This window comes from Diadema antillarum, unplaced genomic scaffold (assembly GCF_040938485.1).
Source record: "Diadema antillarum isolate AM-2024a unplaced genomic scaffold, OU_Dant_1.0 seq00000286_RagTag, whole genome shotgun sequence".
NCBI classification, from domain to species: domain Eukaryota; kingdom Metazoa; phylum Echinodermata; class Echinoidea; order Diadematoida; family Diadematidae; genus Diadema; species Diadema antillarum.
Window position 1 is genome coordinate 400,510 of NW_027271314.1, and position 26,743 is coordinate 427,252.

Below are 26,743 nucleotides of genomic sequence, written 5' to 3' on the forward strand. Positions count from 1 at the left end.
CAAAATTATGCTCCAAAAATTTCAACATTGCAATCAAAATTTTATGACATGTACATTGTTTTGTTTATTTTAATGTAGTTTTGTGCAATCTGTTGCCAAAAGTGAATTCAAACTATTTTGTATTAATAATGGGCATCCAAAGTTTGTTTTGATGGATGGAATGAGTAATTTCTTTGTCCTAAGTAAATCCATTTTGGGTGTGTCCTGCATAGTGTACATTTAAATTTTCTGGATGATAAACTGAGACATTTGGACGTTTTGAGTTGCTTTGTTACTCAGTTGCTGCTGAATAATGAAGAAGGAATTCTGGTTGTATCGAGAAATGTCGCCTTCCGACTGGCCATTGAATTATTGTCTGCTTTGCAATCTTTATTTAATCACCAACCACCACATGTATTTTGTACACGAACATAAAGTTTTCGATAGAGGTGTGAAATACTGGATTGCAGTCTGCATCTACGTGGCTGTTTTTACTTGTACCATAATATCTGAAAGCTTAAATTTTTTTGGCCAGGTCTACAATAATTTTTGAAAATGTATGGTACTACTGACCCTCACGTTTGGGATATCTTACACAATTTACTTCTTTAGCCCTATCTATGACTCTATACTTCAATTCATCATTGTGTTTTCAAGCTTGAAGTCATATCTTGCTAAAGTTTCTTTGAAGACTTTTACATTCTTAACGTCATAATTGTACTGAAATATTTTTATGTCTCATTATCGCTACAACAGCAAGCCATGGATGAGATGGCAAAGAAGAAGGAGATGTTTCTCAAGAGCCGCTTGAAACGAGAAGAGGAGGCGAAAGCCAAGAAGGCGGCGAGAGAAGCTGAGGCGGAGAAGAAGAGAGAGGAACTGAGGTGAGCTTGAGGAAGAGAGGTTTGCCGTAAAATTGTCTGTGCGTACTCCTTGAAAGGACTGTTGTTTGGTGAAGGAAGACCCTAGTAAAGAAGAGTGAAGAAGGGAAGCAGCAGAGGGAGAGTATAAGGGAGGCAAATACAGTTGAACCTCTCATATCCGGACAAGTCGGGACCAGGGCTCATCCGGATAAGGGATTTGGCCGGATACGGGAGACTCAATGCTTTATACATGTACATATACATACACATGTACTGATGTAGCCCATTGTAGTACTGTACCACATGTAGTAATGTGTATACTGAAACCTTTTCATTGTTACATTTGGGGATGTTTGGGGATGTTAAAATGTCTGAAGGTAAGCAATTTGGGAGGAAATTTGATGTAATGTATGTTGATCATGTTGGAAGTAATATGTAATTCATGTGTGTTTGTGTAGGAGTTCTCAAGGAGTTGGGAATCCCCCTTTCCTCCCATAATTATTAAAAAAAAAATCACGGCGAGATTGCGTCCGTATAATAGAGAGATCCAGATAAAGGGAGGCCGGATAAGAGGGGTTCAACTGTAGTGACAGTTGAAGGGCAGTGGTGAGCCGAGGGTTGAAGCTCGAAGGACAGGAGACGGACAATTGTAAGGAAGAATAGAGTGAGAGTTAGGTAAATGGTTCAGAAGTCGTTGGGAGGAGAAAGATGAACCAAAATGGAGGGAGGAGAGGGCAAAGGAGATGGTTGGAAAGTCATGGATATAGGAGAGAGAAGGCAAGCATATATCTTCACTGAGGACATAGGTTGTATATGAGTGATATTTCTTAACTTAGAATTACAGAAAAGATTGAATGTCGTCTTATCATATTATTCATGTCTTCCTGAAAACTCATGAATTATTGTTGAGACCAAATAGAAGAAGAAATGATGAAGTACATGTATGTTGGATTTTGTTCACGTTTGCCATATCGCTGCCAGGAACCGACTACAGCTCACCCAACTCTCAGTCAGTAGTGCCACTTTCCAGTGAGTAACAGATAAACCAGACCAAATGAATAGAACCAAAAAGAATATATTTCAGTAAGAAGACATACTTGGGAAAGAATTCTGTCAGATCTACATCTTCTCAATGAAAGCAACTATGCAGAACAAAGTTAGGGAGGTTGTCTTCAGGAATTGTCCTTTTCACAGCGCACCTACTCATGCGGTAAGAATGCATAGAGATAACTCATATTGTAAAAATACTCTAGAGATTCAGCGACAATGTGTCTGACACTCACTACGATGCTTCGTGGTTTCAACCGCAGGAAAAAGCAGGAGGAGGCAGAGATGAAGAAGGCAGAGCAAGCGGCAAGGAGAGAACAGATCAGGCTGGAGTACCAGAGGAAGAAGCAAGCAGAACTGGTGTGTTGTCATTTCAATGAATGCTAGATTTGGCAGGGCTCTTCAGTCAACCTTCTTAAACTCTCATGTGTGATTCCAGAGCTGTGCAAACATGACTTTCTTGTTGCCAGTGTGGTGTAGTTTTTTTTTTATGCCTCCGCCAACGAAGTGGCCGGAGGCATTATGTTTTCGGGTCGTCCGTCCGTCCGTCCGTCCGTCCCGTTTTGTTTTTGTCGATATCTCAAGAAGCGTGAGGTGGATTTGCATCAAACTTGGTATGAGGGTATATCCTGGGGGGATGATACTTTATTTGGATTTTAGGGTCATGGGGTCAAAGGTCAAAGGTCACAGGTTATTTTGTGAAAAAAGGTTGAAATTTCATGTTTTTCTACATATCTCGCAAATGGTTCAAGATATCTTCATGGAACTTAGTATATATGCATGTACCGATGGGCAGTGATTATCTAGGGAAGTTGGGGGTCATGGGTCAAAGGTCAGGGGGTCAAAGGTCAAGGTCAACTCCTCAAAATATCACTACTTTCCTTATGTTTATGCAGTGCCGGAAGGATTTTTTTAAGACTTGATGTATGCATGTATAACCCAATATATATTCTGTGGGAAGTTTCTTGCCAAAAGGTCAAAGGTCAAGTGAAAGTGCTAAATTGCACTTCTTCCTCCATATCTCAAAAGTAACTCAAGGTATTATCATGAAACTTACATATTTATGCATGTTCTGCCTAACAGTGATTCTCTTTGGAACTGTGAGGTCAAAGGTCAAAGGCCAGGTTTAGATAATACTATTTTACCATTTGATACTGAAATTATACTTTTTCTCAATACCTTGAAAATTACTCAATGCATAAACTTATAAAAGGGTCAAAAGTCAAGTAAAAATCATCAGTTCCCCCAAATACCTGCACTCTGACGTTTTAATCATTCATCCAATTGAACCTAGTTCTAGGAAAGTGAACATTCATCACATTTGTGGCAAACCTGTCATTTTGATATTTTGCCAATTGTGTGAAACTGTCATCACACATTGTCAAGACATTGTACTATAGACCTATTAGGAGAACCATGCATTATGGCGGAGGCATATCAGTAGCCGTAGCGATATATCTAGTTTTTCTTTCTTACAAGTAGGGCCATGCTTAGCATTGTTATTCATTTCTTATTCTAAGCCTTGAGGACTTAATTGATATAGAGGTGATTGATGGACTGTGTTTTGGTGATGCATAGTTCTAGTCACAAGTGCTTTCCAGATATGACCTGCTGTCACTAGATGCGTTTTATTAGCACATGATATGTGCATTATCTCCACTTTGTTTGCCAGCTGCAAATTCACTATGACTTAGTTAAATTTACATCCAACATCTACAGCATCCATTTGTTGATTGGTGAAAAGAGCCATTGTGAGTCAATGCCACTTTGTTCAAATATGAGTGCAATCTCAACTTAGGACTGAACTAAGTTCCTTCTCACAAGTCAAATCATTTTACCACTAAACCTGAGCATCATCACCTCTCTGCTAAACAGAGAGAATCAGTAAATTTTGCAGAAACAGAAAACTTAACAGATATGAGGATCCAGCTCCAAGGTCCGTATTCAGTGGACATGTTGGGGTTATGGGAGACATAATTTCTCAAGGGCCTAAGTAATACAAGCTGTTGTTTGAATCTAGCTCCCCCCACCGTTTGTTCTAGTTTCTGTTTTGTATTATTATTTTTTGTTGTTGCTAAGATATATGTTTTTGCTATCATATACATTATAAAAAAAAAATCATTATATTGAAATAATCATTGTAATCCAGTTGTATTTGCCTCTGTTTATTTGGAATCACAAAGTGGAAATAGATTTACATCAATCAAATCAAACAGTAGAGGATACAGATTGTAGAGATTAGAGGGTGCACTGTAGATAAGAATAGAGAAACCCACGTGACTAACTTCATGCATCACCAAGCTCCCATTTTCTCCTCTGCAGGATCCGGACAATGCTCCCCCACCCCCTCAGAGGAAGCAAAAGTCCAGCAAGCCCCGCCCCAAGTCCCAAATGGTCACCTCGGATCGCGGCCCCGCCCACAGCCACGGCCAGCCGAGTTACTCGGCGCTGGACGGAGCTTCGGAAGTCGGTTTAAGTGAGTATCTTGCCATGTATATCGCCCGCCAGAGAATTTGCCTTTGGCTGCTTCACATACAGTAGCAATCAAAGAATGTCCTCTTCAGGGCAGCAAAATTGCAATATGGTATGTTTTTAAAAAGGTTTTACAAGTAATTTTTTTCTGCCATATGATTTCTCCCGCGTATTACAAGAGTTTAAGAGAGTTGTCTTGTACTTCACATATATAAAGGTATATCCACTGTAACAGGTCATGGAAATGTGACGAGATTGGGAGCAAAAATTTTTTCTGGAATTTGTTCTTTACTGCCATATCGGATCTCTCCAGGAAGCCATCAGAATTGGAGGTTACATGAAGATTGAAAAATATCTCATAAAACATCCTTCTGAGAGCAAATAACACAAGATTGTTTTTTTCCCCAGACTTCAATTTCCATTGGCATTGAAACAAAATTTTACATAACATTTTATTCTCTTCTGAGAGCAAGTAAAACAATCAAATTTGCAAAAACTTCAACTTCCACTGGCATTAAAGCAAGATTTTATGTACCTCAACACTTGATTGTCTTCATTAAAAATCTTAGTTGAAAACTTTGTGCTTGATAATAATATTCAGATTTAAAAGCATTTTTTCCCCAAATTATGAACTTGCTCTTCTGTCCCTGTTTGAGGGAAAGAAATACATGGTTTTGATTTTTAAGGGCCAATAGTGGAATAGTGGTAGGTATTATCTAGTTATGGAAAAATAAAGTCCTTTACTGTGGATATACCTATATGTTGGGAATTCAGACATAATTTATATCGTTGCTGGGGTGACAAGACCTTGTATCTGAAATTTTGGTGAAAATAACTTTTTCCAATTAATGGTCAAATAATGGGTTAAGTGATGTCCTGTCCAAATCCCAACTGTCTTATTCAAAAAATGGAGCCACCACGGCATGTCAAAGGAAAAGGCTATCCCATTCGCTATAGTGCTTTGGCCGCAATGTTTTTTGGCTCTCCTGAACATTTGACATTTTGTAGATATGAGGTCTTGTCGCCCCAGCGACGATATGATTTTGTTACCATGCTTTGTCTCACCAGGAAAGAAGACAACGTGAAGTTTTAGCTGATGGAAGCTGTGTGATCTACTCTACTCTATGCTTGTAGAAATTAATCCAGATCGCCTATTAAACCTTGTTAATTTACATAGCTTTCAGGTATTTTGAGCAAATCGCTTTCTCTATAGCTCATCAGAGCTGCCAGCTAGAAAGTTTATCGTTTGTTTTTTTTCTAAACAATATTCAGCATGTATTTCCCTCATCCACAATGACAGAAAATATATATTATACATGATTTGAAGACCTTGTTTGTTTTTGTACAGTTGATGTAGTGTGCCTCGTTCTAGAAATTGATTCCCATTTTGGGACAAAAATATGATTTTTGCCTTTAGAAACATTGACTGCGCATCAGTGATTTTTTTTATTTTTATTTTTAATTTTTTTAATCTGCAGAGTTGGCAGCTCTATCATTTGCTTCTCCACTAAGTATCTGACTAGGCATAGAGGAAACAGAGTCTTTCTTTCCTTCAGCAAAGCCCTCGTAACTAATGATAATGTCTCTCACTCTCTCTGAAGTAGTATGCTTTGTAGCACTTCATACCGTAGGCAGCCATTGTAGCATGAATATGCAGCACCTGCCTTGATTCACACATTGGTTGTGCTCTTTTCATGAATCTTGACATAAAAGAGAGTTTGGAAAGAGTGCATCAGGCAGGGAAGGACGTGTGCAATTGGTTTACAAGAATGTTTGTACGAGGATGCGTTTTTGATCCATTGTACTCCATTCTGAAAGTGCACTTGCCTTGCAATCAAGTTACACTCAGCTGCCAGTCAATCTGCAATCAAACGTGCATTCAGATGGCACTCAACCTCCTAAGTACAATGAGTGATATGTTCATGGTATTCTTTTGAAATTTGATAACCTGCCACAATTGCTACAAAGACAGTGACAGTATTGATGGTTAAATGATAAAATCTGATGCTTGAAGCAATAAAGGAAGACAGGGCATTCCATGTTTCAGTGTTGTGCCATCTTCATCTTGTGAAGTGACTTCAAATTTTGCATGTTAAAGATTTCAGTACATGCATGATTCAATAAGGTTAGATTATGATAATGTGAGTGTTTATGGGATACATACCTTCTGTTTTGCATTTGAAGAATGAATACTGCTTTGAATTATTTTGGTGCAAAAAAGGGGTGATGATTTTTGTCTTAGACACGGTATCTTACAATTTTAAGCATGCAAGGAAATTATTCCTTTAGCTATAGCCAGAGGGCAAGTTTGTCGAAATGATGCTGTTTGAAAGAAATCAAGGACAAAATGCAGCCTGCGAAAGCATCAAAGAAATGAAGATATAGTTTTGATGACATACTCCTGAAGTGTAATCATTACATAATTGTTAATCAGAAGTACACGTATTGGAGCAGTTTGACTTATCGATAAGTTTCCACTCATTTCTTGTAATTTCTTTTTATAGATGGCACTACCTTTTTCTCTGAATGTTATTCCCATAATTCTCTTGTGTGCATGTCACCAAGCCTGGAGATACTTATCTTTGTTGAATTAGCACTTGACCTCCGTCCCTCCCGTAGTCATGCATGCAAACACCCCTATGTATTCAATGCACTCACATTCAGGTGCACAGAAGACGTCCTATACCATTAAGTCATCAGAGGGGGAGCCCCGAGCGGGTGCGGCAGCCGCCCCGGTTTCTGGTATGTAAAGAGTGTGGTCTTGCAGAAGCACCCTCATCGTTGTCAACTTCACCATACATTAACCCCTTCTTGTTGTACCCACCTCTAACAGCCCAATTACACCTACTTAAGTTGCAGTTTTTTTGCAGAATTTGACTGACTCAATGTGTTTGTGACTAATTACGCTGTGTGTTCATTATGATTGGAATCAGAGGAGCCAATAAAATCATTCTGATACAGAGTATGTCACATCTAATCTGTATATAACCTGAAGTACATAGTGCAATAATTTTGGATTTAATGTAATTACAGTAGGAGTGGGAAGCAATGGCTAACTGAACAAAAGTGACATTTTTTCGTTGTGATGATGTATTTTAGTAGGGAACCAGTGAAGTGACTTTTACTTCAAATTAGTTTGGTAAATTCAAAGTGGAGGGATGAAGGATGTTTGTTGATCAGTTTGTTTTCTAAAGTAACCATGTAAAAAGAGATTGGCGAGTAGGAAGGTTCAGGTGTTAGATGATCACAAATGTTAGATTGAAGAAAGACACTTAAATGCCTTGCTCCTCAACTAATGAGCTGTGGCCCACTGTCAGGCAGAAAAGCTCTTGCAGGTGGGCTGTGATGTTGGCCAAAAGTTAATTAAAAAAGATTCATCATTTCATGTAACTATGGGCCTCAAAAAAATCTGTTGGAGCCAAAGTGGGCCAGGGGTTAAAAAAGGCTGAGAAGCACGGCTTTAAGGGATATACATATTTCAAATGAAACAGACATGCTCAGGAAAAATTTAAGAATCCTTTAAACTTGGAAAGCCAGAGTGTGTATGTCGGTATTTCCTGGGGATGATATTGTATGGTGTGTATATCACTGAGGAGGGCTGTCAAGATATACTGTATTTATTCTCATGAGTGTAATCAAATGCGTTGCAATAGATGCAAATAAAAAAGCTGTCATCAAAAAAGCCACTTGACTGCAAGAAAAAAACAGAGCAAAACAACCCCCCCCCCAAAAAAAAAACCTCTCTTGTAGAGCAATTACACCACATTTCTGCAGCAACTGCATTCATTATGTTTGATATGGAGGCTCGTTTGGTGAAGAGGTTGGCAGTTGTTGCACGGTCCAATGCTCGCACCTTCTTCAATAAGAAACTTGCATTCTTGCAACTGATCCCACGTTTCCCAGCTGCTGCTCTGATAACTGTAATAACCGTTATTATCGTCTACAAAAATTGAAATCCTCTTTCTTCATGCCATAAATTGGTTCCTGGTGTGATATAATGTCATTTGTGTGTCACTATTACAGGCGGCTCCGGTTGTAACAAAGTCTTTTGGACTGGCAGTTTTGCCTTCGTTGTATCAAAATTTTGTCATAGCCGAACAAATGATAGATATAAAGATTTATATGTGATAAGTTTATAACCAGAATTTTTAGTTCATGGCCACGAAATTTCGTTGTACCCATATTCGTTGTAATAAGAGCGCTCTGTACTTGTCTGAACTGTCCACAGATTAACCAGCCAATCACAGTAGAATTTCTCTTTCTCTTTCAGATCATCAAAGATTTTAGTCTGTTCTGAAGTATTTTATGTCTCATCTTGTTCATACTGTTGTGTATTTCCCTTTTCCCCAAACAGTTTGTCTGTATTCTTTTTTTTTCCATCAAATCAAAGATTCATCTTCTTTGTCTATATGTTTCTGTCAATAGATTTGTAATCACAGCATTCTTTGTTACACCCAACTAATACCACTGTGTTATTCAGGGGACGTCATTCCCTTATCATTACATTGACTTTTTGTTGCGTGCCCGGAAGAATGATGCGAGTGCAAGCCAGTGTGTAAGATATCTTGCGCACTTTGTGTGCGTTTGCGTTGTTCTACTGGGCACACAACTTTTTTTTTCAAGTTTGAAGTGAACATTGTAGAATTTTCCATAGAATTAAGTCATGCATCATTCAACATACACTGTGCAAGGTTCCTGTGAATCAGTAGATTTCAGGCCCACAGCCTTAGCACAAAAAAGGTGGCAAGTGTGCATTCGCTTGAAGATGATATGCAACTCTGTGAAAAAGGGTTCCCAAGCATTTGGCAGCAACTGAAAGAGAGATAAAGGACTTGTCTCCTTTTTCGTGTTTTGTGTGTACATCATGCACATGCCACACCCGCATGAGCTGTTGAGGGTTGGACGTTTTGAATTGGAAGTTTTATGTCTCACATTACTCCTGAAGGGATTCCTTGAATCTAACAATGTCATAGCCCCATTGATTTATTTTTTCGAAAATATCATCATACGATAAGAAAGAAATGCTCAATGCAGTGTTTTACCTGCCTTGAGTTACTGACCTATTTTTGATATTATGCAGACCTCGACTTTGCATCTTATACAAAAACCCTAGGTACTATTATGTAAGTGTGCAACACTGACATGAAAGTAATATGAAGTGCTGTACCTGATGCAATGTATATCAGGATTGTTTGTTGTAAATCACTGCTATAGTGTACAAGCATATATTTTGATATCTTACACTAGTGTTTTTGATCCCATTTCTTTGTTTCATGTAGAAAGATGTGAGCTTCAACAGACATCCTATTGTATCAAAACATTGCCAAGCAATTGCTTTTCAGTGCTGTATACAGGTTTTAGTGGGAAAATTGTGTTTCTGATACTGCAAGTGATAATTTTATTCAATAAATTTAACTTCATTCATGGATTCATTTTAAACACTGTGGCCATAAGATTAACAATCATAAGATCTGTAATCCAAGAAGTTAATTTATTAGTATCCACTGAAATCCTGAGAGTGTCTGCTGTCCAGGTGTACTAAAGTACACAATATTTTTTCTCTTCCCGTTCTTTCTGTCCATTGCCTGCCTGTTCTTTGCCCGGACATGCCCACTCCATCTCTGACATTAATTCAAAAGAAAATCAAAGTAGTGCCCCGGGTGCCTCGGCACCTCCTGCAGCACATGGCAGCACTGCCCAACCCTCATCCCAGGGGAACGCCGCTGCCCCACCCTCCGTCCCGCCCAGCGATGACGGGAGCAAGAAGTCCCCCTCTTCCACGAAGGCGGTCCCCGATGCGGTCAAGCGTAGGCCCCCTTCCCCCCGGCCTCGGGCCAACACCCTACCGGGCCGCACCACCCCCGCGGAGTCCCCAGTCGAGGACTCTGCACCACGCACTCTCCAGTCCGGGCCGCAGAGCAGCAGAGCCAGCCCCATGTCGCCCCCAGAGGGTGCCGCTGGACCTGTGGCTTCGAGCGTTGCGTCGCAGGAGAGCAGCGGCTCCGGCGGTAGTCACCACCAGCTGGACTATTCTGGTTTGTGGATCAGCGAGGCATTCTCTGTCTTCCTTTTGTAGCCATATCTGCATCCAACGTCCTGTCGTGCACTCTTTGCATGGGTTTTTCTTTGCCAGCTGCATGTAGGCAGATCGATGGGCGAAGTCGCAGCTCGCTATATGCATGGTGCCCAAATCCTCTGAATGACTTCCCCCCTCCCCCCTGCCTGAGTTGAGGGCTTCCCTCAATCTTCGTCCACTGCATTCCCCTCTCGTCTTCTCATTCCCACAAGTCTCTAGCCTTACCTCAAGACGCCTTGCCATCTCATCCTAATTTCTATATTTACAGCAGCAGTTTGTTATGGACTCTGCTGGTAGAATTTTTATGTTTGTTGAATAGTTTATTTCATGTGTATTGAGCAGCTTGTTTATATTTCTTTTGAAACACTTCTTTTCATTTGAGTTATGTAAGTTTAGATTTTAAGTTTGGTCATGATTTTTTTTTTATTTCAATGTTTACATTGCAAGCATGACATGATTATGATTTTATTTTTTGTTGTCTTTGTCTATAACATTTGAAATAACAAAATTTGCAAACTAATGCTTCATCTAAACAGCATACAGGTATATGTCACGCACCTACCATTCCCGTGAAAGAAAATATCTAATAGCTTATTGCTGCTTTGACAGCCAAATAAGCATATTTACAATTGTACTTTTGACACTCACAATTAATGCGCAGTATTCTAACCATCAAAACCTTATTATTTTGACTAAAAACTTGTGTATAAAGCCTGTTTGATTTTGTATTATATCTTGTTTTGTATGATCAAAATGAATGTGTGTGTGTGTGTGTGTGTGTGTGTGTGTCTGAGAGGTAGGTGAAAATGGTGTATATATACTTGTTTTAATGGATTTCTTTTCTTTCTTGAGTCTTTATTTTGCATTTTTGTGTTTTCAAACTCTGTGGCATAGAATAGATGCATATGGATTTAGAATATGTCTAAAGCTTGCTTGAAGAGACATTGAAAAAAAAAAATCTGTAACAATATTTCTTTGATGGTTCAGGATCTGATTCAGTTGTCTTCCCATAAAGGGGTGGGTTTTTCTCTGTCTATCTCTTTTTATTTTCCGTCTAGAGCCCTAGTGCGTGGCGACTAAATATTTGATTTGATCACCGGTTGGCTCTCGATGTTTTCCTTTGCAAATGCACATTGTGTAGCCTGCTGTTTCAAGCACTCTCCTGAAGTAAAAACAGTTGTCACATGTCTTCAAGCGAGGGCACTATCTCTTTTATATCCTGCTCTTAAATCCATAACAAGGTCACCAAACACAATAAAGCAGGGAATCACAACACATGGCCTCACACGAGGCCAGTTTGTGACTGTTTGAAATCAGTTTCTGTCAGTTTCCACGACTTGGGATGACAATCATCCCCAGCCAAATAAATTATATCTTTACACTCGGCATTTTTCTTTACACCTGGCAAACTGGATCGATGTATCCCCCAATAAAAGCTTTGATTGTCTTGTGGAACAGCTTTAGTAGGCAAAAGTTGGTACTAGCGATTGTTTACTTTTTATTTTGTTTTCTTTTGTAGTTAGCTCTTGTATTTTATTTTCCTAGAGATTTGAATATGTGCAATCTTTACCATGAGGAGGAAGCTAAAGGGCAGTTTTCTCTTTAAAAAGAAGTATATATTTGTGTAGACATTGCTTATGAGTGCAAAGGGTTTGATTGTAGTTTGTGAACTGTTGTACTATCAAAGCAGAAGAAAGAATCTAATAAGTATGAATGACTTATTTGTCATGTTTTAGAGTGAGTCGGTAAAACATCTTAGGTTGTTAATATGTTTAAGAGTTGGCATAAAAAATGATAGGCAAATGTGAATAATGTGGAAGTTGTAGAATCCATAAAATTCTACAGTATTTGCTGTTTAGACATCCCAAAACAACATAGATTTTAGAAGTTATGGCCTTTCAATTCAAATATAATAAAGCAGTAAAAAAGAAAATAAAAGAAAAACACACTGCTTGGAACTGGGAGACACCCTCTCGTTAGAATTTATGTTTTACTTTATATTTGTTTCATTTTTTTTTTCTAGGCGTGAAGGAATTGTCATTGTTTGTTATTCCAATACAGCTATTTGTAGTATTAGGATGGCTTGAAGAATATGGGAATTTGTAAAATGTTTTTCCATCTTAATAGTGAGATGTCGGAGAGGAGAAAGGTTATCATCTTGTGATCTTTCTTCGGCAGGTCCCAAGCTCTTCGTGAAGCCGGCTGCCAAGTCCAACCGGCACATCATCATCAACTCCATCTGCCACTGTATCTTGGCAGGCACCGTCAATGAGAAGATGAAAGACAAGGTTCTCCAGGTTAGTCACGTCCTTAAAGCCTTACAATCGTGGCGAGTGGTTTGTGCGGCACGGAGACGAACGCAACACGCTGCCTCCCCCATTCGGTATCAAATGTAGTGACACCGAATGAGAATAGGGCTGGCTCAATGGGTCAGCGAACAACACACTAGACTAGAAATCTCCTGACCCAAAATGGCTGTCCGAGTCACGAGAGCTTCCGAATGGACGCATACTCTCAGTGCGCATGCGCATGAAGAGAGGCCAAAAGAGCCACACGTCTTCTGGCCTCTCTCCTCCAATCACCGCAGCTCACGGTCACAATGTTTGTGTATGATGGGTACACACACGTGTCTCAGTGGCAGCATTGTCCCACACATTTGTGGATATAGCACAGAGTCTGGCATTGCGCAATTGCATGCACAAACTTCGGTCGTTCGGGAGATTACGAAATAACGTACCATTAGGGGTGACAATCGTCCAACTTTAAAGGGGAAATCCAGTCCAAATATAAGTTTGCCTGATAAGAAAGAGTAAAATATCAAATCCTGGTATATCTAACTGATCACTATTCTGAAGTTATTCAACCAGGAATAACGTCATGTTTCAGACTTCAATGACAGAAACATTGAATTTTCATCATTTCATTGTACACGATCAGTGGAAAATTGTAAGGGTATGACATTGTTAGCTCATTCATTTGCGTATTCATATCCACTGTACGGGAACTGTTTTGCAGAAATTAGCAAAACTTCAAAATGTCATAACTTCCTTAGTTTTCATCCAATGTCAGTCAAATTTTTATTGTTGAACTTGTAAGATTTTACTCTTTTTTATCAGACTAACTCATATTTAGACTGGATTTCCCCTTTAAAGGGATGGTATAGTATCGGTTGAGATGAGGATTCAGCCTTTAACTGTTTTCAAGATACTTAGAAACCACTTTCTGAAATGATAAAGAGCATACAATTTCAGGAGGAATTCAAATTTGATTTGATGAAAATTTGTATTGAAATGACCGAGATATCCAAAAACAAAGTAAAACAGAGTGATCCTGATAAAAGCTGGGTCCCGCCTTTTATTAGGATCACTTCGTTTTGGTTGTCTCAGCCATTTTCAAAACCAGTTTTCATCGTATAAACTTTGAATTCCTCTTAGAATTATATGCTCTTTCATATTTCATATTAAAAGAGGTTTCACGATATAAAAAATGATCGTCATCAAAAAAGAAAAGAAAAGAAAGAAAGTTCAAAACCTGAAGTCCCATCCCATCTGAAGCTATACCATCCCTTCAGATCAGTAATGACATGTATACAACATGCCACCAAGGACAAACTGAGATGGACGCGAGACATTTCTGGGGAGGGGATGGGCAATTGTGATAGACTGTGATTGCTGTGTTAGATTTCTAAGCTGTCATAAAATTTGCCGCTGCAATCCCGGTGCTTATGAGATACCTCATAGGCTGTAGTAAAACTAGGTGGATGCAACGAAACGTTACAGCATGAAATGGGCTGTAATAAAAAGTGGAGGTGATCTGAAGTGAGATGCAATGGGAAATATGTGTAGTCTAGCCTGACCAGATGCTGTGAGAACGGTGTCTGATAGCTATACGTTCACTGGAGTGAGAACTGAAGCAGCCGAGACTAGAATACAGAGAAGGAAAAAAAAAAAGGGGAATATCCCACCTACCCCCAGGTGCACTATGTTTCAGGCAGTCAGGGCTGCCATGGCCACTGGGAACTTGGTGTAAATGAAGCATATTGTTTACAGACCAGTCAAAAGGAAGTAGCTCTCTTTTGCATTGCATTGTGGGAGAAATCCTGGGGATGATGCAAAAATCTAGTTTTCCTGGCAAGTTTTGTCCTCACGCTGACATCAGTAATGTTTAAATGCATTGTTCAAAAAGAAGTTAGCTCTTGTTTGCAGTGCATTGTGGGAGAAATCCTGGGTCCTGCTGCACAAACTTAGTTGTGCCTGCCTGCCCAACTTGGAAGTTCATGTTGGTCAAAGGCACTGCTGCATGAATTAAAGTGCAGTGACCTTTGCAGAAGCCATTTTGTCCAGCTCTGATTGTATGCATGGCTCGACACTAACTTTTTTGTTTGGTGGCCCGATGGGACCACCAAAATCCTAAATTTCAAATTTTGGTGGCCCGAGAGAAAAATTTGGTGTCCCGAGAGAAAAATTTGGTGTCCCGAAAAAAAAACAATAAAAAACATTAAAAGTCCTTTTTTTTTTAAATGAGTCAAATATGTAAGATTTATGATAGTAAGAATTAGAAGTTGGACATATCTACTCATAAATAAACTTCAACAAACTTGCAACACTCACTCTCAGGCATTCATTCAGTCCTTTTCATCCATCCTTTGAACAAATTTAAGTGCTAATTTCCGGCGCAAAGAGTTACGAATTTATTGACATACTTTTCAAAATATTTTGTTGGCCCGAGGCGGGCCACCAAATTTGCCCTTTTTAAAAATTTGGTGGCCCGACTTTCATTTTTGGTGGCCCCAAGCCACCGGGCCACCGTTAGTGTCGAGCCCTGTTGTATGTAATGGGATTATTTAAAAAAAAAAGAGTGTTTTGGTAGCTGTGTCAATATTCATCTACAGAAGCAATTTACAAGGTATTATGAAACATTTGCTGCAAAGTTGATGCTTTGGAAAGGGCAGAAGGAGACTGTCATGCAAATGAGTGTAAGCATTGTGTGCTTACTTTAATTGTAGATCCACCGGTTCATCACTGTGGGTACATTAGCTTGTTTGTCTTTCTTTCTTGTTCTGAGAAGTGAAGATTAGGCTTGGGCATTGTCTAAATTTCTCAAGGATGTACCATTATGTCGAGATATCAGATAAACAAGCTCTGCACACACAAAATTGCATAGAGCTCAAAGTATGGTAAAGTTTCTATGTTGCACATGTCCAAATTTTGTCCCCCCCCCCCCCCCCCCCAGTGCATACACATACAGTACATACAGTGCTCATTAATGTGTAGCCCATCTCATCCCCCGGGTCTGTTGTTTGCTTAGTTTTGTGGTGTTGTTTTGTTTGTTGGAGGACTGGTCTCAATGAAGTAGGTGGTGTGCTGCAAAGGTGCCTGTATGCTCTATTAGGTAGTCACACGAAATTTTTGTTGAGCTGCAAGCAGTGGCTCAATTGTTGATGTGAACCTGTGTTCAGATATGATTCAATCTTTATGCCATGATAGGGCGGGGGTGGGGGGGGGGGGGGGGGGAGGGGAGGGAATCTGGCTTGCACAAGACACATAATGGTTTGCACACTTTAATTTTTTTCAGGGATTCTGTTCAAAATTAACTATTCAGGAGAAACTCAAATCTTTCTTTACCTCCTGAAATGATGTCTTGGCAAAGTCAGAGCACAAATTTTACAATCATGCCTTGAAGGCTGGAGACTAAGTCTAAGGGGGAAAAGGAATCTCTACTATCTATCTGCTCACATTGAGACAAGATTGAAGACTAGCTGTGGTGGAAAGAACATGGGAAACCAGGGCAGGAAACATTGATAGGGAAAGTGCAAACCCCAGAACGAGTAGGTCACTTCAGACTTGTCAAATGTATGGACACTGTACACCACATATATTCAAATTAGACAATGTGATGTCATCACCACACACTTGTGTTCAAATTTTCACCAAAGAGAAACATTTACGTCCTGTGCATCAAATTATTCTTCTGTTATGATGACTTGGCAATCATGACAGGCTTGTAGCTGGTAGATTATTGGCCTAGACTTCGTTGACTTTAAGATTACAGAACTGTATCGTGACACGTTTGAATTTTATTAAACATCTCCCATTCTTGAGTGATTTCACTCTTCTATTTCAAAAAAGAAAAGAAGAGAGAAAAGAAAATTACCCTGAACATGGAGGAGCATTGTGCTTTAACCCATTGTGTGCTCTGAGTGCTGATTGGCCCAGAAAACCCCATATCATTGTACACACTGTACAAAGTGCTTGGTAAAGGAAGGGTTAAGAATGTGTATTAGTGTTGTGGAAAAACTTTGGCCCAATTTTACAAAGTGATTTAATCTTAGACCATGGACCATGCGCGTATCAATGTGCGTTCATTACTGGACGTCAGTTGGCGTGGGCAATCTGTCAGTCATGTTTACAAAGATGAAATTTGCATAAACCGTGGTTGCACAAACCATGGATTAAGGTGAAACCACCTTTGTGAATTTGGGCCTGTGTCTTTGTGGGTGTGCTTTCATACACATAAATGATATCAAGTGATATGCATATGCATCATCCGACATTATATCTTGCAGGAAATTGCCAAGTCCGATCAGAAGCACTTCATGATCCTGTTCCGAGACCACAGCCTCCAGTTCCGCTCCCTCTACGTCTTCTCGCCGGAGTCGGAGGAACTGACCAAGGTCTTTGGCACGGGTCCCCGACACATCACCAACAAGATGACCCTTTCCCTCTACAAGTACGTGGCCCACTTTGACAATCTACGAGTACATGTATATCCCTCATACAATATCAACTGTAGTTACATTGCAGTTGAAACATGTTAACTTTAATAAACATCTGTAATAATTTGTTGTTGGTCATCATGTGGATGGCTTCTTTTTTTTCTTTTCTTTTTTTTGCAAAGTAGAACTTCTTTCAGTTTATAATGAAGAAAGTGTCACTTTAGGGTGTTCTGCAGTGACAAGCTTCTTTTTTCAACAATATTATACAATTAGATTTAGGCTGCAAAAAGTCATTGTTGTTGATGTGACTATTAAAGCTGATCAGATGTTTGATACAATGCATTCTTTAGGGGCATGGTGAAACACATGTCTTTAAATTGTTGTTTCTCCTGAATCTTACACGTACATGCTCCACAGATATGGCATCCAGATGTTTTTGTCTTCTAAATATTTGTCTATTCCGCCAGCTTTCACTTACTTTGTAGAGAAAGACTGAGAGTAATGACATGTGTGTATATGTCTGAATCACCCATAGTGCAATCAACTCATTTCAAACTTTTTACTGTTTACTTTAATATTGTTGTATCACTTATATTGTACGGATACAAGGAGATAGTTGTTCACGGAGTCTCAAGAGGAGACTTCTTCGGTCCTCGACCGATTCGGGATTTGAAGTTTTAAGATGCTAAAACACGCTATGTTAATTGTGGGCTTTTTCGCTTTGGGACATTCTCCTCTCCAGGTATAATTCCGGTGGCAAGCAGTTTGTGAAGGTGCCCTCAAAGTCGATGTCCGTCCAGATCGACGGTCTCACGATAAACAGCACCTTCTGGCAGCCCAAGAAAACGTCAACGACGAAAAAGCACTGAGGCCTGGAGGTTGCACTCTACAATCATGCCAAAGATCAACTTATAGGAAGGTTGCCGTAGTGGCACATTCGTCACCAGATAGGATAGATGTGTAACTAGAGAAAGCACAAGGGCAGGAGGGTGACCCTGATTAACAGGTCACAGAGGTCAGAGGTCAATGGTGGTGGTTACTTCAGATTTGTATTAGCATCTGAGTGTCACCATCATTATCGAACAAAAAGAATGAAAATACTCCAGAGAGAGTTTGACAAAATGAGCTGAGGAGGAGATATATGCCAATATGTGATACCTGAAGTTTTCCTCTTGATAGCCTGCCTTTCCTGTCCAGAATAGGAGAAAGTTGATATGGTAGTCTCCCGAACCTGGACGGTGATGCCCAATGAGGGCAGCATAAGCCCATCCAGATGGTCGAGGGGCCGAACAGAGAGCTCTGTAGATAGTTAACATGTGACACAACCAGTACCATGGAAGCTCCTTTGTTACAGTACTTTGGATACAGCCTTCATGTTTTGCAGCCAATCACGGTATTCCTGTAGCAATGTGGAAAATGTCTAGGCCTCTCCTAGAATGCAATGGCGAAACTATAGAAGTGTTAACTTTGCGTTTCGATGTGTAGGCGTTTTATCAATAGGAGTGCTGATACGATGCATGGAAACTACGAACAAGACATGGAAGGCAGATAAAGATTTGGTACGTGTAGAATGCCGGATTTAATCGCATTTCAACCCATTGTGCAATCATCTGTAGGAGTCTCAAGGGAGTCTGTAAATACTTGAATTGTTTCTGTATCAAAATGTGCTGAACAATCACTCGTATTTATTCAAAGGTAGTGTAAATCACTCTAACTGTATTTTTTTTTTTGTTTCTTTGCCACAGGACAAGATTCTTTAGTCACTCCTTCATGATATATAGTGAGAAATGTATTAAGTCGATATCAAGTACGTGGAAGACCTTTATTGAATGGTTAAAGTTTGAATTATTGATGGGATACGTGTGGCATGGGAATGTATGTATCAAATGAAACTCGTGAATCTGTATTCCCATCAATATGCAGAATTTGCTCAAATTTTACAGAGCAATAAGTATTTCCTCGAGCAGTAGCTTTCACAAAAGGTTTATTGCAGTTTCTGAGGAGATGTTCCACTTATTAAAAGAAGAAAGAAGGAGAAAATAACCCAAATGACCTTGCAGATTTTAGTGCTCTGGTTTTGGGATGATCAGTTGCTGTATACCCGGGCTCTCAGATTGAAAGGCTTGGTTGCTAACTGAGAGTCGAGCCTGTAAGACTCAAAATAGCCAGCCTAAGCTACAGTTCCATGAGAGCAGACCCCACCACTGACACGACTGAAAAAAAAAAAGATCCGCAAAACAATTTTCAGGAATGATTGGTTTGACGAGTAAGTTATTTGCGATGACGTTAGATGGAATTTATAAGCAATCAATTTATGGCAGTTCCTGTGTATGAAACTTTCCTATCTATCAGCTACTCAATTGTTCCTGTAAGACATGTATTATCTCTTCAGCATGGCGAGACATATGGCAAGATATACTTGAAGTTTGTTTGGCCAAATTTGTAAGGAGAATGAGCAATACTTAATTTGTCTATTATGTAGGTCATTAAAGTGGAAAGGAAATACAAAGCCCAATCCAAATACTAGATGTGTGTATGTATTTTTTTATTTTATTTATTTATATTTTTTGGTTGAATTAATATCTTCTTCATTGACCAATGCACTGCACTCTAATCATATCAAACTTGAGCATGCCAGACCATTCTTGCAATATTATCGTGTAAAATCGTACAGATGTGTTTTATCAGTTTCACAATGTGATTTTTCGCATTGAAGCTACCCTATCAAACAGTGGAAAACTTGTGTGAATCACCCATCACAGATGGAAAAGACTGCAAAACTGTGTGTCCAGAATTTAATCATATGTTTGTTTGTTTGTTTTTCTCTTTATTATTTATCTTTGCCTTACCATGATTTATTTGGGGTCAGAAGTGCCCCTTATAGTCTTACTTGACTATATTTGCCTCCTTGGCCTTGAGATGTGTTCTTGAACCCTATAGTGTAGAGTCCACATTGTACCGTGCAATGTAATCAACTTTGGGAACAAATCTGTAGTTGACTGGATAGGTTTGCCTTTGTGTGGTTGGAAAGGTTTAAGTCTTATGCCATTTTAGCTGCACATTTTGTTCTATTTGTGTGTGGTTGTTGTTGTTTTTTTTTGGATAAGATCTTTCAGTCCAGATTTTGTTGCTTTTTTTCTTCTGATTGAGTTGAATGGAGTTCATCAAAATCTTGTTTTGATGTAGGGATGCTGGATTCAGAAGTGGCTGTAGTAAAGTTTATAGTGTTGGATCAGACAAGTAAACAGGTGGAGTGGTAATAGACAGAATTGTAGGATAAAAGTAGGATGTAAGCTGGTTGGGTTGGGACCAGAGGTCCATTTCATCAAGCCATTGCATAACAATCTTTACATAAATCTCAGAATGGCCAAAGTCGCCCATATGTCACTATATAAGACTTTCAAGTCCATTTCATGAAGTCTCTCATAGGCGTGTCTTATGAGTGAAAAGTCGCTCATAAGACTTTTATGAAATGGACCTCGGGATGTCTAGTTTACCCGCAGTAAGCTTCATACGTCCTGCTCTTTTTCCTGCTCGGCTGAAACAAGACATCACCTTTTATGGGATGGCTGCATGCAAGACACAATAAAAAAAAAAGAAGAAAAGATGTAAAGCCCCTTTCTCCCCTTAAACTCCCTCAAAGAAAACAACAACAAAAGCAAGCCAAAACAAACCAAGACAAACCAAAACAAGGGCCAATTACATCCTTGGGGAGGAATGATAAAATTTCTCCTGATGAATTTTGTGTGTGCTCACTCTGATTAATTTAGATCATAAATCAGGTAATCTTTAATCATTCCTCCTCAAACTTCCTTTGTTGATAATTGTTAACAATAATGAGAAGGGATTACTCCTGAGACCTAAAATTCCAGATTGTTGTGGAAAAATTAGAAGCGGGCACTATCTCTTGTCACTTGTCTGATCTCTCACAACCAAATGTCTCTTTACTGCAGTAGACGCACATTTGTATACTTTGTCAACGTGAAGATTTCTAGTGTTCTTCGGGCTTCCAATATTCTTTGCAAATATAGTTTATGAAAGTGTGTTATTTTCTCTTGAAAGAGGTTTGTGTGTTATAGTCATATGGTATTATGATACCGATTGGTTGCTGCAGCTGTGTGTTTTAATCTGCATGTAGTTTGTGATGTATCCTGGGTCTAATGACTTCTATATTGCATGACTATCATAGAAGACTTCTCTTATCAGACAAGTTTTGCTTGTGCAGGAATAGCCTTACGGAGGCGATTGTGGGCTCTATATCAATGTCCAAGGATGCATTTGTCAGATGTAACGTCACCACCCAGGTTCTGTCCAGAAGTTAACTCAGAGGTCACACTTTACGCAGATACTTGTGTGCCAAGCTGTTGAGGACTCCTGTAAGATTGTTACTTCTTTGTAAGGAAAATCTGGATCATAGTTTAAAGGGGAAAGTTAAAAAAGAAACACATGATAATAAAAAGCAAGAAACTGGGAGGTTGCAGGTTCGAATCCTGCTCGAGTATGTACGTCCATGATATCTTTTATCATGACTACTACTAAAACAATGATCAATTCAGTGCTTATTTACGTCGATGTAGGGCAATTTGTCAATCTGTTGCAATGAAAACATCTCGACGGAAGAATTTCATGAATTTGAATAAACTCCTGAAGTTGTAAATTATGGTAGTTCTTCTTAACACGAGTGTCGCAGCATGGGTTGGCTCACGTTTTGAAGAGTGATCCAATAAATTCTTGTCATCACGGTACATTGTATCCAGCATTCTCAGGAATGTCAGAGATTTTAGTGAAAAAAAAAAGAAATTGAAAAGAAGACTTTAATACATTTGAGTAGGCATCGGTAGTGATAGTGTGTTGACTTGTACTTCAGCTGAAACTGTGCATGAGGGAAATGTGGTATTGTAATTAAGTTAGCGTTGAGTTCTGTATTGAGAAACGGCATGATTGGGGACATCGCTTTTGTCCGTAGGTGGCATGTGGCAGGTCACATGACATGTCATGTCATGTGATTAGTCACATGATAAGCTGTCTTGCAGGGTGAGCAATATCATCCATTTCTCTTTTCATTTCTTTTTTCCTGGAACAAAACATTCCATTGGTGTGCTTATCTATCTTTCAAACTCCAAAGTGTTTTATTTGAATTAGGAGTGGAATAAAGCAGTGCGCTGCATAGGACTTTGTAGTTTCATACAACTCAATCTAGTAGGCAGACTTTTTTGTGACCTAGATGGAATTTATGCATACTTCTTCTTGTGTTGTATGTCATGTCAGTAAAACTGGATCATAGTTTAAGGGGGAAAGTTAAAAAAGAAACACATGATAATAAAAAGCAAGGAACTGCTTTCTTTATTTTGAACTAGTAAGAGAAATGTGTTGTTATATGACGCATACATGAGAACGAGAATGAAGAGATGTTTAGAGAACAGACATTTGTTTTATTTGTGATGCAAAATTCAAGAGTTGGGTCCAGTTCTTTGTCATGATATGGAACGTTTTAGAATCGTGTGATGCCGTCAGCGCGTGAAAAACCTATCACTGCTTGAGTGAACGGGTGAGTTCACACTGCCCAAAACAGAAGGATTAAAGAGTTGTAGAAATACCAAAATGTTTTGGAGAACATCTCAGTTGGCTGTGTGTGTGAGGAAGAAGAGGTGAGTGGAAGTGGCGATTTTGTTTTGTGATTCTTTGTGAAATGGCGTTTTAAGTTTGGATGAAGAAATAATTGTCCACTTGTTTTTCGCTTTTTGATGCATGTAAATATTGTGTAAATGATATTAACCTGTAAATATACTAGTGTCCATAATGTTGTACAGTAACGAGACACAGTGATATATAAATTCTGTGTACAGTTTATTATCTCTTGTACAGTCCCAGAAAAAACAAACAAAACAAACAAAGAAGAGAAATGCTGAAATGTGTAGAAATAGAAAATTGAAAATAATCTCAAAGTATAATGCCCTGTGACATAGACTAAATACAATAGAATGCTATTTATAGAGTTCATTTATGATGAAATATAATTTCTAGTAGAGGCATATTGTATTTTGGGAATACATAACTTGTTGACAGAGTTTATTATTTGTTGGGTGCCATCCTTGCACGAGCTTATTTCTATATATTTTTGCTGTTTTCATTTCTCCTGTGATTTAATGCCATGCACCTGTCAAAAAACTATGTTATTATTTCAGCTTAGGATGAAGAGTGTATATGGATACCAAACTGGAATGTACAGCCTTAAAAAAAAAAAAATGCATTGTTGATTATGAATGAAATTTATTGCCTTGAAGAGTGTACTTCCGTGTCATTAGTCAATTTGTTAGTGTAATGGAGCTTGTAAAGACAGAATGCAAGCACAGAAAGACTGCCCCTGATAAATGTCTATCAATAAGTCCCCATGTATTCTCGAATGCAGCGATCTTGCACTAAGATGTATGTATATCAGTTGGATATCTAAGGTACTCTAATGTGAAGCTTTTTATCAAGATTTAAAACATTCTTTGACGGTAAAATTCTACATACAATAAACCTGGTTGCAGTATTCCTGTGTAAACAATTCCTAACATGTTCTATGTAATACAAAGGTTAAAAGTCTACACATGCAATGCCACAAGCTGTGCTCGTAAGGTACTCTTTGCAAATCACGCTCTCAGTAATACTTGTATTCCCCACAAGCTGTAGTCTCCACACATTTATGAATAGTGTCACTGAATTCTGACAGGACTACATGGATGGACATATCCATGATCATGATGTCGTATCAGCATTAACGGCGTTTGGAGAAGTGTGCGCCAAAAGTTATTCCTTTCTCGTACATTTCATGACATATATGTTTCCCAAATGAAGATTGGAGTGCTGAGGCTCCAGTCTGCACAAGAAGTTTGACTCTGACGGTCCCAGGATTATGATTATGAAGTGCCCTTTAGTTTATGGACAAATTGAATATTGGCAGATATTTACTCATCAAATTCATGTCTTTTTCACAGTTGATACAGACAGCACATGAAGTGATGTGCCAACGTTATAGTCTGGGTAAATTTTACATGGTAAAATGTATATGTATCGATGCTACATTTGTAATTCTTTTGGTTTACTAGAAACTTCTTTGTTTTCTATATTGCTGTACATGTGGCACTCTTATAGTCTCAAACCATGCTACAGTCCCACTGTATTGATAAAATTGTGTGGAGAATTCAGACCTTTTATAATCAATGATGCTATGTGGAAGAATTGCAGTATTCCAAGAGTTGCATTACACAGTATCCTAATGAGGGAGAGAGAAAAAAAAATACTACTTCTCAAAAATGTTGATTGTTGTGAGAGGCTCTGTAATGGTATTGTTGTCAGCATGCCTTGTGGGTTCTAACAATACAGATTTTTATCTATTAGTTTCCAATCTCGGACTCGTACTCCGTGATGATTAAGCATGCCATAGTTTCAAGCAGAATCTCATGTCGGGGTTAATGGAAACTCTCGTACAGGAAGAAGAACAAAAGGTCATGAACATTGTGTGTTTGTTGAACTTTATTCAGCCATGTTCCTATGGCACCATCTTACTATGGAAAGCCAAGACAAAAAAAAATTTGCCAAACCTGAATACATTGTACATCTAAATATTCATGCATGTTATTCCTGTGCCAGCATTTCATACAGTCGTCATCCCCTGTAATATCCTATGTGGTTCATGTTGCGATATTATCTTTCATATACGCAGGTCACATGACTTGATCTTATGAATCGTCATGAACACATGCCTCTAAAATAATTATAGTCGGATATGAACAGTGCACAGTTCTCGTTCGTATATGATACAATCATTTCTGCATGTACGATGCCAAAACAACACATGTACCTGTATATATGCATTTACATACAATGTGACTTGGTTTCGATGTTCATTAATTCAACTCATGTACAGCTGCAAAGCTGATAAACATACAATACACACTGCATAGTGGCATACACCTACAATCACTTACTTGCACATCAGAAGAACACACCTGTATAATGGAGGGTATGTTGCGTTGGCTTTGAAGAGTATTAAACTAATATCAATTTTAATCGTCTTTCTTGATGTACAGATTATCAAGTATATATTCCAAAGCTTTTCTTTTCCCACTTCAACAGTGATTGATTTATTTTTTTTTTCTTGTGTGTTGATGTGTCTGTCACTTGCAGTGTAGATTTTAAAATCTCTTTGAAAAAAAAAAAGCAAAAGCAGTTCACCCTTAACAAGGATAAAGCAAGATTGTACTTCTCAGATGCGTACATACGTTGTAAAGTTATTGAATGTCATACCACAGCTGGATCGAGATGTTGCAGCATTAAACATTGAGATGTGAATATACCAAGCTTTCTTGTGTGTTTCTTCCCTCTTTAGCGTCACACCTTATTCACTATTGATGTGTCACTGCAAGTAGTTAGTAGGTAATGGTGTTGGAGAGTGGTCTTTCTTTCACCCGTTAAAAAGGCATTACAAAGTATTATTCCTTTCTTCAAATTCATGAAATTCTTCCGTCAAGATGTTTTCATTCCAACTGATTGACAAATTGCCCTACATTGATGTAAATAAGCACTGAATTGATCAGTGTTTTAATAGTAGCCATGATAAAAGAAATCATGGGCGTACATACTCCTGCTCGAATCCTGCCTAGGTATGTACCGGTACCCCCATAATTTCTTTTATCATGGCTTCTGCTAAAGCACTGATCAATTCAGTGCTTATTTCCATCAATGTAGGGCTGTCATTCCTTTGTTGTAAAGTGTCACAGTGGGTAGTATTGTCAGCAGTAAGCTCATTGTTTCTCAATTGGATCACATAATATCTTCACTAGTCTACATTTGACATACTGTAAAAGCTGGTATTCTTGTAGGGGTTTAATTTTTGTGAATTTTTTGAGTCACTGTAGGGCTGCAAATTTGACTACATGCGAAAGTATCCCCACCTAATCTTGATCACATTCAATTTGTAGAGTGAATGGATGTGTAAAGTGCACTCGGTGTCAAATTGTAAAAACTATATCTTGAGAAAATGTCTGTGACCTCATTAGCAAAAATATCTGCATGCGAAAATATCAGCTTTTATAGTAAATTGTTTGTCACGACATTTTATTCAACTTGTTACTCTCCATAATTCAAACCTTATTCAATTCCTATTCAATTCTCATTTGTCATTGTACAATATCTGCTTTCACAAAATCCACATTTAACCTGTTTAGAGGAAAAATATGCCTTTTGGAAAATAAGTACATTGTAAAGCAATTTGAAGATGCCTTGAACATGTTAGAAAGAAGTATGGGAATCCCATGGATAAGTCAACATACATAATATAGATTAGAATCAGAATTAGAACTACATTTTAGGATTTTATTGACTCTTGACCCCCTCTCGGGGTACGAGAGTACAAACAAACAAAGAATAGCACAACTTTGTATAACAAACCAGTGAATACAATTCTTGTAGATTATACATAATGACATGAGATATACGGAATAAAAGATAATTAAATATAGTGTGTGAGAATACGAACATGAGTAAAATGAAAAGATACACTAGAGAAGATACACAGACAATCTACATGTAAATAAAATGACAGGT

At 38.6% G+C, this 26,743-nt stretch overlaps 1 protein-coding gene across 1 annotated transcript in view; it reads left to right on the top strand.

The window, feature by feature from the left end:
* LOC139730034 (uncharacterized) overlaps positions 1-19,382 on the top strand; it is a 67,607-nt gene extending 48,225 nt beyond the window's left edge. Inside the window, exons 13-20 of the mRNA XM_071640950.1 lie at positions 736-863; positions 2,153-2,249; positions 4,212-4,365; positions 7,026-7,103; positions 10,001-10,396; positions 12,616-12,734; positions 17,003-17,166; positions 17,895-19,382. Coding sequence (XP_071497051.1) covers positions 736-863; positions 2,153-2,249; positions 4,212-4,365; positions 7,026-7,103; positions 10,001-10,396; positions 12,616-12,734; positions 17,003-17,166; positions 17,895-18,021 — 1,263 coding nt within the window. The 3' untranslated portion in view covers positions 18,022-19,382. The remainder of the gene's footprint in view (positions 1-735; positions 864-2,152; positions 2,250-4,211; positions 4,366-7,025; positions 7,104-10,000; positions 10,397-12,615; positions 12,735-17,002; positions 17,167-17,894) is intronic.
* The last annotated feature ends 7,361 nt before the right edge of the window (positions 19,383-26,743 follow it).